Source organism: Mercenaria mercenaria, chromosome 10 (genome assembly GCF_021730395.1).
Source record: "Mercenaria mercenaria strain notata chromosome 10, MADL_Memer_1, whole genome shotgun sequence".
NCBI lineage: Eukaryota > Metazoa > Mollusca > Bivalvia > Venerida > Veneridae > Mercenaria > Mercenaria mercenaria.
Window position 1 is genome coordinate 50,664,124 of NC_069370.1, and position 14,387 is coordinate 50,678,510.

The window sequence follows — 14,387 nt, forward strand, 5'->3', positions numbered from 1 at the left end:
TCAATTGACCAATCAGACCAATCAATATATTTTTAAATCTGCCAATAACCAATGAAAAGCAACCTTACATTAAATTTGATGTGTGTCATGGTTCTCTTTCTTACATCTCTGTTTTGTAAAATCATTATTTTTCAGGCAAAGATTTTCTTCATGGATTTCTTGCTCTAGATAAATTTGATAGTGAAACAATAAGGAGAAAAACTAAACATTTTACCGAGGCAAAATGTCAGAAAGCATAGAGAAAATGAGGTTGAAAATCCATGAGTTCTAATTGTCCATGAGCCATAAATGATTTTACAGGTCTGAATAAATTATATATTTGATGTTAAAAGTGCTACAGAATACATACCTCAGCTGGAGGGGGAACCGGCATCTGTGGACTCTGGATTACAAACGCCTGCCCTCCTGCGTACACCACTGGCGGTACAGCTGGTTTTGGACGGTAGGGAATGGTTGCTCCCTTTGGTGGGGACTGGAGGAAAGAAGGTCAAAGGTTATGGTAAGGTCAAGGTAACCACACCAATATAGTGAATGGTATTTTACTGCAGTTGTCATAGTGATGAGGAAAATAATGATCCCCACATTCCATTCTGATTTTTCTGTGTTGGTGAAAAACTGGTTGAATTAATATATGGATTAAACTGGGAAGGGAGAAAATCTCAAAATGTATAAAACAAAGCAAAAACCACTCTCAATAACAATCTATTCTTCCATCTTCTTTTTACTTACAAATAATGGACAATCTGACTATGCCCATCTAAGTAACATGGCTTATCATTATAAAAGCTCTGTAATTTATATGTAGAAATATTTTAAATTAACATACTAACAAAATTTTTATCAAAAAAAAAATATATAAAAAAGAAAAGATTGTTACAATAAACTAAAAAATAGAATAAACCGAACTAGAAATGCAAGTATTACTCAACAAAATGTTATCAATCACAACTTCATTTAGAAGTCTCCTTGTGTGGGAAATAAAAATCTAAACAAAATAACTAGAAGACAGTTCTTTCTATATATTACATGCGATACTGACTGGATAAATCATAAATGGTTACAGTGTAAGAAATCACTGGACAAAAAACGCCTGGGAAATATCATTTCTGAACTTATGAAATAGGGGTTATACAAGGTATTAGAGGCGACCAAATTTTAACCTTGAGGAAAACAACATCACCAAGGAAGGTCTGAGGTCAAGGTCACCAAGTGACAATGTCAGGTGGGAGATTTATTCAATCACAAGCAAATCTTGTCATATGAAAAACTAAAACATTGACAAAATGTAAAAAGCCTGGGTGGGGTACAGTTTTAGTATCGCAAAAATATTTCGTGGAAATAAAGAAGTTCGTACACAGTGAATATTTGATGCTCCTGGTTTAGTAAAAGCTTGTTAAAACTCATATATATAATATGACTTCAAGCATTATTGTTATGATAACATGTAATTTGCCAACACACAGAGCAGATGGCGTGCTGTTTTCATAATTATTTTCCAAGTCAGTCTTCTGTTAATCTCTGACACAGACAAAGCAATGTGTGATGAACCGACAATGCATCAAATTTTCTACATTCTAAAGCTACGTGAGAATCATGCTAGCGGACTTTAGTAACTACGTGTAACACGCGTTCATGTGTGTATTTCAGTGTTTTCTGGGCATATGACAACTGTTTTATTGATTTTATAACATACACCTATTTTTTGTTTATAAAATGATGTTAATTTTTCAGTGCTCATTTTCTTGAAAAGTCTGTAAGTTCTGATGGTGAAAATATTTTTCAGTGAATGCTAACCCTTTCATCCCTGTCTGTTTGAAATGGACTCTCCCTCAAATTCATATAAAATATAAAATGAGAACCCTCCAAAATTGTCTGAAGGGATGAAAGTGTTAAATCAATTATAATAGAGCAGACATATTAATTTGCGAGACTATGACAGTATATAATCTTCATTACAAAGCTACACAAGAAGTCGAGGGTGACGGGACGAAGCTACTGATTGGGTGGATTAATCAAAGGGAAATAAGTCTAAGGACCTGAAGCCAATAACATCCAGAGTGGCTCACCTTGATTACACGAGAATAGTCTCCTAAAATACGAAAATTTGGATGGTATGAGTGTTTTATTACGTTAACTCTGATGATGTCATTCTAATTATGATCAATTCACACAAGTCTACAATATCATCTCACAATCCGTTTCTAAAAAAAGTACAAAAAAAAAAATGCAAGCAAAAACTTTGGAAGCTTTTCACTTCACGAAAACCACATGTATCTAACGATTATCTATGCACAAACCACGTTAAACAGACAAGAAGGCAATGCCTTATCCTAAACACAGAATCTGATAAAGAACACATTTAGGAAGAGAAGGTGTTCAAACAAAGACATGAAACACTTTGGGTAGCATGCACATTGTTATTTTAACAAAACTGAGAAGTGTTAAATTTATTTTGTCAGCAAAAAAAAAAAAAAAATGAAACAATTGTTTACTAATTAACACCAAAAATGACAATAAAAATATTGAATACACAAAATAACTCATAATTAACACTTAACTGTTGCTTATTCTTATAAATTCAAAACACATTATTTTCATTTTATGAATGTCATATAAAAATCTGTAAAGAGAAAACTTTTGGATTTAGGTGTTACAAAACTTGATGCCAAAAATAGCTTTTTTGTCAGGTTCAGAGTCACACCAACACAATTCTGGTTGGTTGTATAGCTACTTTTTGAAGGAAGACCCAAGATGCCCATCTAGGCATAGTTTCAAGCAGTGGAACCTGGGTAGAACAACCAACCTTTCATCAGCTATCTGGAGGGTTTCCTCCAATGGAATTCCATGTACAAACCTAGATTAGAACCTGCTTTGGTGAGGGGCAAAGTCCTTGACCTTAACCACTTGTTCATGGAGGCAGAAAGACTTTTGACGAAATAAGAAAATAAAGAAGTACACACTGGTGTGACACTGCGAATTTCAAACAAGTTCATTACATCACAAATACATTTGAGCTGTGCCATGGGAAAACCAACATAGTGGGTTTGCGACCAGCATGGATCCAGACCAGCCTGCGCATCCGCGCAGTCTGGTCAGGATCCATGCTGTTCGCTAATGGTTTCTCTAATTGCAGTAGGCTTTAAAAGTGAACAGCATGGATCCTGACCGGACTGCGCGGATGCGCAGGCTGGTCTGGATCCTTGCTGGTCGCAAACCCACTATGTTGGTTTTCCCATGGCACGGCTCATTTATACATACTAACATGAAAATCAGACACCAAAAAGGAAAATACTTAGTTAATTTGGAGTATATATTCTTTAATTTGTTGTAAGGATGAACAATTTTCGTAAGGACATTTTAAGAAAATGAGAAATATTTGCGACCACTGATTCAAATGCATCACTTCATGACAGAACAAATAAAGCATATGTGTTGTTTTTTTTTTTTTAACATTTTTGAAGGAAAAAAAAACATATATATGAGGCTACAATTTAACTCAGAATGAACAAATGACACCCAAAAAATTACCAATTTCTGAAAATAATCAAAACTGAGCTGCCAAAAATCCTAAAACTCTATAGTGTCTAGTGTGTCGCAAATATTACCCAATTTACAGAAAATTATCGCCAATTTTCTACCAGTTGGTAACAATTATACAAAACATCATATATTAACCTGGAATGTGTATTAATTAAACACACACGTGTGGCAGGCTTCTTCAATAACCATATGTTTCCATTCAAAGCAAATCGTTGGTAACTTCATACAAGAGGACATAATCAACTAAAGCAACGACGCAGTTTCTTACCATCATAAAGAGCTTTTAAAAGTGCCATTCCAAAGACAAATACTAATATATCACATAATTATCTCCCCATTACGGATTTATGATGATTTAACGGCATGTAATTACAATATAAATCCCTCTCCCAGATGAATATAATTGATAGGGATGTATTCGTCTTTCTTTTTGATATACATGTATTTTGCTGTAAAAATCAGATAATTTCTCTTTCATTGCTTATAAAGCAGAAAAAAATGTATATTTTCTTAGAAGAGCAAATAAATAATAAAATGTTTATTAGAATATTGCTATTTACTTCATGATCCAGAAAAAGACTTATAACATACCAAATTAAAAATTTTACCCATTTCTATTTTTTATGCACTTCGCCTTAAAATCGATCTAATTTTGTGTGATAATTTTCATAAAATTTGATGTTTGTTCTTAAAGTATGTAGGAATTATTGTACAATTTCCTACATCAGACAAAATTTCACCAGTAATTTGACCTTAGACCCCTTAACCATAGCTTATTCCTTTACAAGTTTGTCAAGAATTTTCTGTGACTCCTAATTTTCTAGAACCTGTTCTAGTAATCGCCAATGCCCCAATTCCTATATTTTTTTTTTTCTTAATGCCTTATCCAAAAAATCTAAGCAGTCAATATAATGTGTCACTGAAATTTATCAGTTGTATTTTGTCCAGTCAAAATTGTGCCAAATCGTGTCTTGCAGACAATAAAATTACAAATACATTTGTTGTAAGAATAATGTAAAGTCATATTTTATTCATGCAATAGCATTGTTTCAGAAAGATAAAATAACGTTACTTCATTATTCTTCAGTCTTAACTACGGCTTTGTTATCACTTTTTGTTTTCAACTTTATTCTGTTATGACTTTCTAACAGGTAATGGTCAAAATGCAATAAAGTAGCAAATTATTTCCAATCAAAATTTATAGTAAATTATTCTAAGAACAAAGTCACATAAAATTCTTCACAAACAAAAAACCCAGCAACCTAGAAAATCCAACAACACGAGCATACCTCTAACATGATATTGCAGACGACTTTGATACATGCCGTCACGGCTTCTGCTGTGCCCGATACTGTAACTGCCCTTTCTGTAGAGTTCGGCAACATTTCACTCGCTACCTGTATAGACGCTCCAGTACTCTAAACATAAAAATGTTAATATTTCTTTTATAAAAACAAATGACAACAATACGATGGACATTCTGTGATAACAATATACATCTACTATCAGTGTAGTTCAATGAAAATCATGTACAATAACACACTTGTACAACTATTTGGATAGTTTTAACATCAACACAATAGGTAGTGTGTTCGGACTTGTTATTGCCAAGTACTGTCACTATAAAAGATATTTATATCATTTTCAACTCCATTTATAAATAATTTTGTCAATTTCTTTAAAATTATGTGTCAGGGAAAAAATAAGGAAAGTGTCCAATTGTTTAACCTTGAGACTATCTAATGGAAATAAACACAAACAAGAGCTGTCAGTGGACAGCATGCTCCACTATTCTCAGTGCTTGATAGTATAAGATAAGCTATGAGTAAAACTTTAACATTACAATAACATATTCTAAGTCGAAAAGGGGCCATAATTCTGTCAAAATGTTTGATAGAGTTGCTTCCTCCTTTTTACAGACTGGGGTCATGATGGTAAACAAGTATGCAAAATATCAAAGCAATATCTCAACGGACTTTGAAAATATTTGGGGTGGTACGCAAACTATAACTTTACACTAAGCATATTCTAAGTCGAAAAGGGGCCATAATTCTGTCAAAATGCTTGATAGAGTTGCCTCCTCCTTTTTACAGACTGGGGTCATGATGGTTAACAAGTATGCAAAATATCAAAGCAATATCTCAATGGACTTTGAAAATATTTGGGGTGGTACGCAAACTATAACTTTACACTAAGCATATTCTAAGCATTATTCTGTCAAAATGCTTGATAGAGTTGCCTCCTCCTTTTTACAGACTGGGGTCATGATGGTTAACAAGTATGCAAAATATCAAAGCAATATCTCAACGGACTTTGAAAATATTTGGGGTGGTACGCAAACTTTAACATTTGTGACGCTCACGCTCACGCTCATGCCGACGCCGGGGCGAGTAGAATAGCTCCCCTAATCTTCGAATAGTCGAGCTAAAAATAACAAACAGATTACCTCTCTGATTTCTTTTATCTTTATTCCACCTTTACCGATAAGTGAGCCACACTGACTCGCGGGAACAACCAATCGAAGTGTAACTGGAGGTTTAGGCACAGTCGGCGTGTTCTGTAGGTCCTGAAAGATGGAAGGCTGCTGCAAAGGCGAAAGATTAATAAAGGTCACAACACGGCACAACATGCAGGGGAAAAATTTCAACATCATAATAAATAAATTATAAAATTTCAATAATAATATTCATTTAATAAAAATCAATATACACTTTGAATTCAATTCTGCTTAAAAAATTGCGTTTTATGAGCAGCTAAAAGAAGAGCAAATTGTTTGTGTGAATTTGAAGTATTGATTCCACTTGTTAAACATGCAAGAATATTAACTAGTAAAGTGCTCACACATGTATCTCATTTATTAGCGGCAGACAAAAATTTTGATCTTGTTACCTAATGTTCAGCAACTGAAGTGCATACCTATGTTGCAAGAATGACTACATTTTAAATTATGCACATAATTCTGTCATAACATCAACACTAATGTCTGTATACATAATAAATTACCATCGTAGATGTTTCATGTATGTGAAAAACATAGCATTTCTAATGAAAATGCATGCATTTATGAACAAACTAAATCAGAAAGGTTGAGAAAACTTAAAATGATACTGTAAAGATAACAAGAAACAAAGGGAAAAAATGAAAGCTTTGTGCTAACATGACAAAAATATGCTGCATAGGAAATACAACCAGTCACAGAACATGCACTCCTAAATAGTTAACCAGTCTAAATTTTCAATTCTCCTATAAAAACAGGAAAAAAAGTTCAAAAATTTTGAGTATCTTAAAATAAGTCAAAAATTCTAATGCCATTTCAAATTTAAAATAATAATCTTCCAAAAGACAATCCCTCTAATTTCTCCTTAACAGATGAAATATGGCAACTTATCTCATCTTCAGGTATTTCTATTAAAAGCAGAGCCGACTTCATATAAATGAAATAGGCATCTGACATTGATTTTTTGTTTTTACAATATTGTTCTGAGATTCTGATTTGGATATTACTGGTTAACAAAACGGTAACTGGAAAGTTAGAATTGTTACGTAGTTTTTTGTTGACCAGATGCAGGATATGCCGTCTTGGAAATTCTTATCAGGTGCGAGCTTTGCTCTTGTCTGATATGAATTTCCTCGACAGTGTCCATCCCATATACTGTCACCAACAAACCATGTACCTGGCAATATTTAAGAAAAAAATTCTGTTTTGTTATGATATGTGACTGTTTGTTGACATAAAAGCACGGAGGAATATTATACTATACCTCTTCAAACTTGGAACAGATCATTGTGAAAGCTTTGTGTATGTTTTCTGTAGTCCCGGTTATAGTAACTATACGCTCAGGACACGAGCCGTCGGATATGTTGATTTTAGCACCACTCTGTAGAAAAAACCAAAGAAAATAAAATAATAAAAGACATAAATAATGCCTCTCCTTAGATTCTATCAGCATGCATCCATTTTCTATACATTTACTGTCAGCTCTGCAGCATCAGGTACTGGCACAATGATTGAAAGTCCGCTATTTTCAAAATTTGAACTCGTAAGTTTGGCAAAATATTTATGTCAAATTGTGACACAAGTACCCATTTTTGCAAATACAGATAGTTAAAATATAGTGAAAATAAATTCCTGGTAATGCGAAAAATTATGACATTAAATAGTAAGCGGATTTCACTGAAAAAAAAAGAGAAATTTGAGGAAGACTATGTTAGACTTGCACATTCTAATTTTCTTTCTTTCACATCAATAGTTCACATCAACAGGTTAGATGATGATTATGAAGTCAACCGTAAAGTTACTCTTTTATTCTCCTACAGTAATGAATTCCATATATTTGCATCAAGCTGTTCCTAGGTAGTTTTATCTATATAAATGTATTGATCTGTCGTCGCACCTAATATTATTGAGAAAATCAATGATATAAACACTTCTTTTTTACTATGTAGCTAAAAAGATATCAATACAATTATGATATAATAAAATCTGTGAAAACATTATTGCAGATTCTGTTTGAGTAATAAAATCTGTAAAAAGATCCTTTGGAAGCATAGAATGCAACCAAGCAAAATAATAGCAGACTCGGTTTGATTGAGTCTGTTCATGAGCGGTAATGGAAAGGGCAACACCCCTGACGCCCCCTGACACCAGCTTAATTGAATGGACTCCATAAGTCTTTTCATGCCCCCTAGCTAACTATTTCAGTGTTTTATATCTTTGTTCTGATGACTATATTACATACATTGTACATCAACACTGCCAAGAAAAAAACTTTTGTTCTTGAGAAGCTGTTCTAGATGGAATGTCAATTTTGGGGTTTTGCAGAAAGGTATGTCATCTTCCAGTGTCATTAATACAGATTGGACTCGAGCCTGTCTTAATTCGTAAGAATCACTATTACAAGTAACTTCAACCTGGGCTAGCAAATGAACCCTGTAACTTCAACCAGGGCTAGGGCTAGGGCATGAACCCTGATCAAAAATATTAACACTATTTAGCAATTGCAACTATGAGGTTTTGCCTATGTGCAATATCACAGTAATACTGCTTTGCTATTTATATAAATGTACGACAGTTTTGCACTTAATAAGTGATGTGATGTCGTATACTTACGTCTTCTCTGTATTTCTTTATATTATCCCCTTTCTGAAATTACAAAAAGGAAAGAGAAATTAATGAACAGCAAGACACAATTTGCACCTATCTATTGTAATGCAGATATATGTACTAGTCATTTGTTAAGGCTAATCAGGTTCTGTATAAAAAGATAAAATAATTTACTGGTGCAAGGGATAGACTTATACCAAGTCATTTCAATCTGATATATCAAATTAGGGAGAATTGAAGTAATTAAGATATTGATTCAAGGAGAAGAAATTTCCCTTGGTATTCTCTTGAAAATTTACCCAATCACAAGTTACTTATTATAATTATATACTTATAGCCGGCGATGAGAGGATGATATTACGTTTACAAAATGATCTTAATCAAGGTACAATGTTATAAAATTGAATTTAGAGACAATTCTCAACACTCTAGCATCTGATTGGTTGATTTTTGTGTTCAAATTTGAAATTGACCAATGACAATACAGCATTTATAGACTGGTCTCAAAACTCAGTTCTATAACCATGAGCCCTTGTCTAAAGTTGCTTTCTCAACAATAGCATATGCTAACACTTCAAAAATAAACTTAATGCCAAAAAATATATCAAACCCCTCTGTGAAAATACTTTTACAAGTTTAGGAAATATGTTACATCACAAACTGTAATACTTCACACTTGACAATGTATGTTTCTCAAGGAACTATTAATGCATCAAAAGAATGTTCTTGTTCTCTTTTCTGTTTTATAGTATAAAAAAACTTGTTTGTAGCTATTAATTGCAGAAATACCCAAGAAATTACCAAGGTACATTAAATTTTACACTTGTTTTCTCGAAGTACCATACATAAATCTCACTTCAGGCTTAACTTTAAATAGAAGAAAATGAGTCTGCGGATGTCAACATAGCTCCTGCATCACAGTTATTTCAGTTTAAGCTAATAACAAAATACTCAATTAAATAATTTCCACATTGTCCTCATGGGGATTCAAACCCAGACACTGGATGACAAATATCCAAAGATTTTGTTACCAGTTAAACTTCAAATGTCCCCTGGCAGTTCTTCTTTACAAAACACACTTAAAATATGTGTCTGATATTTCCTCTATATATTAAGGTTTGCGGAAAAATGTCACATTAGGCATGAAGACAATTGAAAGCAAATTATGATTCTGTCTCTGCACACACCTTTGATTAAATTACAGATTTCACTGTTTTAATTGTATCTGATTTTATAGAAGAGAATGAGACATACCTTTCCTATGATACTGCCAACTTCCTGCAAAAGAAGAAAAACAACAATGTAAACAACAATGTAAGAAGAACAAATACAAGAACGAAATCACTATATTTATAAGATTTGTGGAAGACTTCAATCTTTGTGGATTGCATGGCTGTAAATCCACAAAATTAAATCAAAACAAATACATCTTCATTTTATATTCAAAATTTGAAAATCTACAAATTTATATACCTGTTCATGGCAAAGACCGCAAAATTTCTTACAAACAAAATTAAATGATTCTACAATATGAAAGGTATTAGGTCAGCTACATACTCTCCACATATTGTTTTGGCCTTCTCCACTTGCAGCCAGCTTAAACTTCAGCCAAAATATAACAATATAGTAACAAGACTTTGTATTCGCAAGAAAACTGATGAAAATCATTACAGGTCCACAACCTGGCAAACTACCGTAGTCCATTTGCTAACTTGCATGACTTTACACTTTTTCAGACATGCACTAATTTCAATGACATGCTTTTATACTATACTTTATATAATAGCCTTTAGCCTTCTAAATTTCTAAAATGGACTGGTCCATCTTTCAGTTTGGGGAGTACCATTTATTATTCAAAGTCGTTTTCACTGAAAATTTACTGACTGAATAGCGAACAGTGCAGACCATGAAGCAGAATCACTTCCCGTCAGCAGGCTAATTGTTAGGGAGGTTTTTGACTTAATTGTCTAATTTCTATGCAAGGATGCTTTAAACCCTTCACAAATATGAGAAAAAATGCTTTTTAACCATGTGTTAATCCTCAAATAGTTGCCACCAGAGCTGTCTTATAAATTGAACAATAAACATTTTATTTCTGCTTTTTATTTCACAATAAAATGAGTATAAGATTGGACAGAATTATCCAATGTTGCTCATCTTCTTTTTTATGACCACACTAAGAACAATAGGAAATGACAACATAAATTACCTCCTGATTGAAGAATCTGTTCTTCAACACCTTAACTACCTCATTGATTGAAGAGTTAGTACAGTCTTATTAAAGATGCATAACACCAACAAACAAATTTGTTTCATTTATTCATAGGCATGTTTTCTGTTTATTTCAATTAGGTGATATCTTCACTGTTTCATCTGATAACATCTAAGCACAAAAACAATTTGTAAAAATGTGAAACACAGCACATAAAGCCTTCTAAGACTATACAACATGGAATAAAATATACCTTTGAAATGGAAAGAAGCTGTTAACAACTCACAAATACAAATTACATCTCTACTTCATTAGGGAACAGTAAATTGATAGATTATCATTAATTCCTTTTGACTAATTCACAGAAATCTATAATCTAGAATGAAATTAACTATTTCTTTGCATCTTAATGTGAGAGTATTTCATATATTCCTATGAAGCTAGGCACATGTGTGAGCCTTTTTAACCTTTAGCCTGCTGGCGGCAAGTGATTCTGCCTTTGCGACCAGTGCAGACCCAAGATCAGCCTGCACGGACGTGATTCTGCCTTTGCTACTAGTGCAGACCAAGATCAGCCTGCATGGACGTGCAGGCTGATCTTGGTCTGCACTGTTCGCTATTCAGTCAGTAAATTTTCAGTGAACACCCCTTCAAATAAGAAGTGGTACTGCCCAAATTGAATGATGGACCAGTCAGTTTTAGAAATTTAGCAGGGTAGGTAAAGGTGAAGTAAATGGGTAGCTACACCAAGAAATGAACAGCTTTGCTTTACTATTTATTGCCACTATTCAAAATTTACAGTCATTACGCTTAAATGCCATACTGCTTTGTAAATAAGATATTGCTTTCTCCTTGTAGACATTTCATTCATAGCAATTCTAATGAATACCAAAAAAAAAGAAGAAGAGAAAATGCATTGTTTATCTATGATTTAATAGTTACTTTATTTTGTTTGTTTTTTACCTAAGTTTTATGTAGACCAAAACAAATATCAAATCGCTTCAAAAATCTGATTTGTGAAAATATAATTTAAAAGCAATAGAAAGCAAAACCTTTCCCTCTAAATTCTAACTGAATTCATTTTAATAAAGTTAACATTAAACTGCTTTCAATTGTATTAAACAAACATGACATCCTAAGAAAATGGTAAAATTAAAAATAATTAGTGCCAAAAGCATTCTTCTCAAGTGCAAAGATGCAGTTTCATTCCTCGCAAGTGAGAAATGCTAAAAAAGCATACTTCTAAAATGCCCAAGATAATAGTTTTGTTACCACTAGTGAAAATGTCTTAATTCTAGTGAAAACATCTTAATTCGTAGAATAATTACCATTACCAAGGAAAACAGTTTAGTACTTTGAATAATTAATGAACAATTCTATATGAGCTATTAGGTACTGCTGCTCTGCAGGCAGTAGCCAATAATCTTGTAGTGTTTCTGTAGCAAGGTTCAATCTGCGATCTCGCTGGAGATTTGTCTCTGCCCCTCATTATAGCCACGTTAATACCCAATCAAGAAAGATTCCGATACCTAAATTGAAGTAAAACAACCCTCGAGTCTTTGCAATATTTTCTCTGGTAATAAAACCAAATAAGGCAAAAGCGTGATGTTCCGTAATTCCCCTACGGATTTATGAAAAAAAAAAATTGATTTCAGCCTTTTTGTCTGCCCTGACATAGATTTGACACTTGTTCAGTAGCATTTTCAAAAAAAGAGTTTCAAGATAGGAAATGTAGAGAGGTTATTAAATTCACAGTTGAAGAGTTCAAAGAAATTCAAAATGAAATGTTTGAAATTGTTCAAACAGCAGCATAAACCATGAAAATCTATGTTCATATAATACAAAATGTTGACAGAGTGACTGTTATGTGACTTAATGTAATATATAATAACTGGAGGTTACTGATTTCTGAGAGATGCTAAATATAGAAAAGTACTTTGCCTTTGATTTTTGAGCTGTAATTTACATTTGCGACAAACATGCTTAATACACCGCCAGTATTGAACACCTAGAGGGTGTGTTAAAGTACTCCCCTTAATCGAGTGTTATTGAGTGTCTGAGTGGCGAGAAAAGATGACAGTTCCTAGCTAGTGTTAACTTTAAACACTAATTGGGAAGAAAATGAATACCCCTGGCTCGAGGACAAATGGAATGAGTTTTTTTCTGGAAATGCAAAAACTGCCAATCATTCATCAATGTTAAGGACTCGTAGAGCATGCCTAAAGGAGTACATTTTAATTGAGAAAGTATCTAAGGCAAGACCGAGTTGTATTAATTTTGTTTTTTACTATGATTTTGGGGTAATTTTTGGCTAAATAAGCCCAAGCCTATTATTTCCCATCAGCAAAAGATTGAGGTTGTTTACAAGCAAAAGTAATTGAGATGCCATTTACAGTACTGATCAAATTCACTGCCTATCTTTCTTTCATTACACTGACCATTGTTTGCGAAAATTGAATTTCCCCATCATACAATATAATTAATTTGATTTTTGGAACAGAATTACCCCGGTAATAGATGAGGCTGAACTCTAAATGGAAAATTACTATATACATTACTGTAGTGATAATTACATTAAGATAATTCACATTAATTGAATAACTGATATACAAAGACAGCGGTAATCAGTTGATTTACATTTTGCTTTCTCTTTACTTAACAGCCACGTACTTTCTGTAAAAAACAGTCAAGAATTACGTCTGCTGCGAACCAGTCTAAATTGTTCTACTCGACCAACAGAAAACAATTCCTATGTTATAAGAATTTTTGTCACTTAAAGTTGGCAGGAACATATTGATTTGTGATCGGTAAATCAGAGTTCCTTGAAAGCTTTGCAGCAAATCTACAAGCCTTTCTATGAAAAATTCCGTAATTACATTTATCATCTGCGGGAAAATCGCGCAAAATCACAACGGATGACATCATATAGCCATCACAGTCAATCAAATAGATTTTCCGTAATCTCAAATAGATTTACAAAATCCGCTTTTCTAATTGACGCTGAAAATTTGCTGTCTTTCACTGCTCCAGGGAATTTACGCTGTCAGGACAAGTCTAAGGATAAGGTACCTTTCTCTAAGCACCGTTAACAAAAAAATTCAGACTTTTTTCACATTATTAACACTTTGTGTCATTCAAAATTTATTTTTCTCAAGTGATTTTTCAAGGCAGAATTTAAGTTAATGCCGGCTATACAGACCAATTTGTTTTCTTTTAAATCTTTCTTAAAAGTTTCTCCAATGCAGAAAGTCTTGAGAAAAGAATCAAGTAACTGTCATGATAAATTTGAAATTTCCTTTACCGAAATTTATTACTAATTGCCCAAACTAGACAGATGGCAAAAAAAAATTGGAAATCTCTACAGAATATTTTCTTCTCTTATTTTCTGTGTGACCATATCCTGTGCTATTTTCTCCAGAAAATTTAAGCGAACTGCTCCAACAATAAACAATTACCCAAGTAGCAATCAAATGTAATTAAAGGACATCAGTGCTCCGATGATTGTCTACATATTATTGATCATAAACCTTC

General features: G+C 33.1%; 1 protein-coding gene across 14 annotated transcripts in view; it reads right to left on the bottom strand.

Moving 5' to 3' along the window:
- The window catches only part of LOC123561596 (poly(rC)-binding protein 3-like), a 192,630-nt gene that overhangs the window by 18,896 nt on the left and 159,347 nt on the right, over positions 1–14,387 (bottom strand). For 12 of the 14 annotated variants that reach the window (XM_045354065.2, XM_045354074.2, XM_045354063.2 and 9 more), the window contains 6 exons: positions 9,899–9,922; positions 8,651–8,683; positions 7,302–7,418; positions 5,987–6,124; positions 4,830–4,958; positions 350–472 (listed from right to left, as the gene is read on the bottom strand). In XM_045354065.2, coding sequence (XP_045210000.1) covers positions 350–472; positions 4,830–4,958; positions 5,987–6,124; positions 7,302–7,418; positions 8,651–8,683; positions 9,899–9,922 — 564 coding nt within the window. The remainder of the gene's footprint in view (positions 1–349; positions 473–4,829; positions 4,959–5,986; positions 6,125–7,301; positions 7,419–8,650; positions 8,684–9,898; positions 9,923–14,387) is intronic. The other 2 variants (XM_045354076.2, XM_045354072.2) reach the window with 1 other exon arrangement.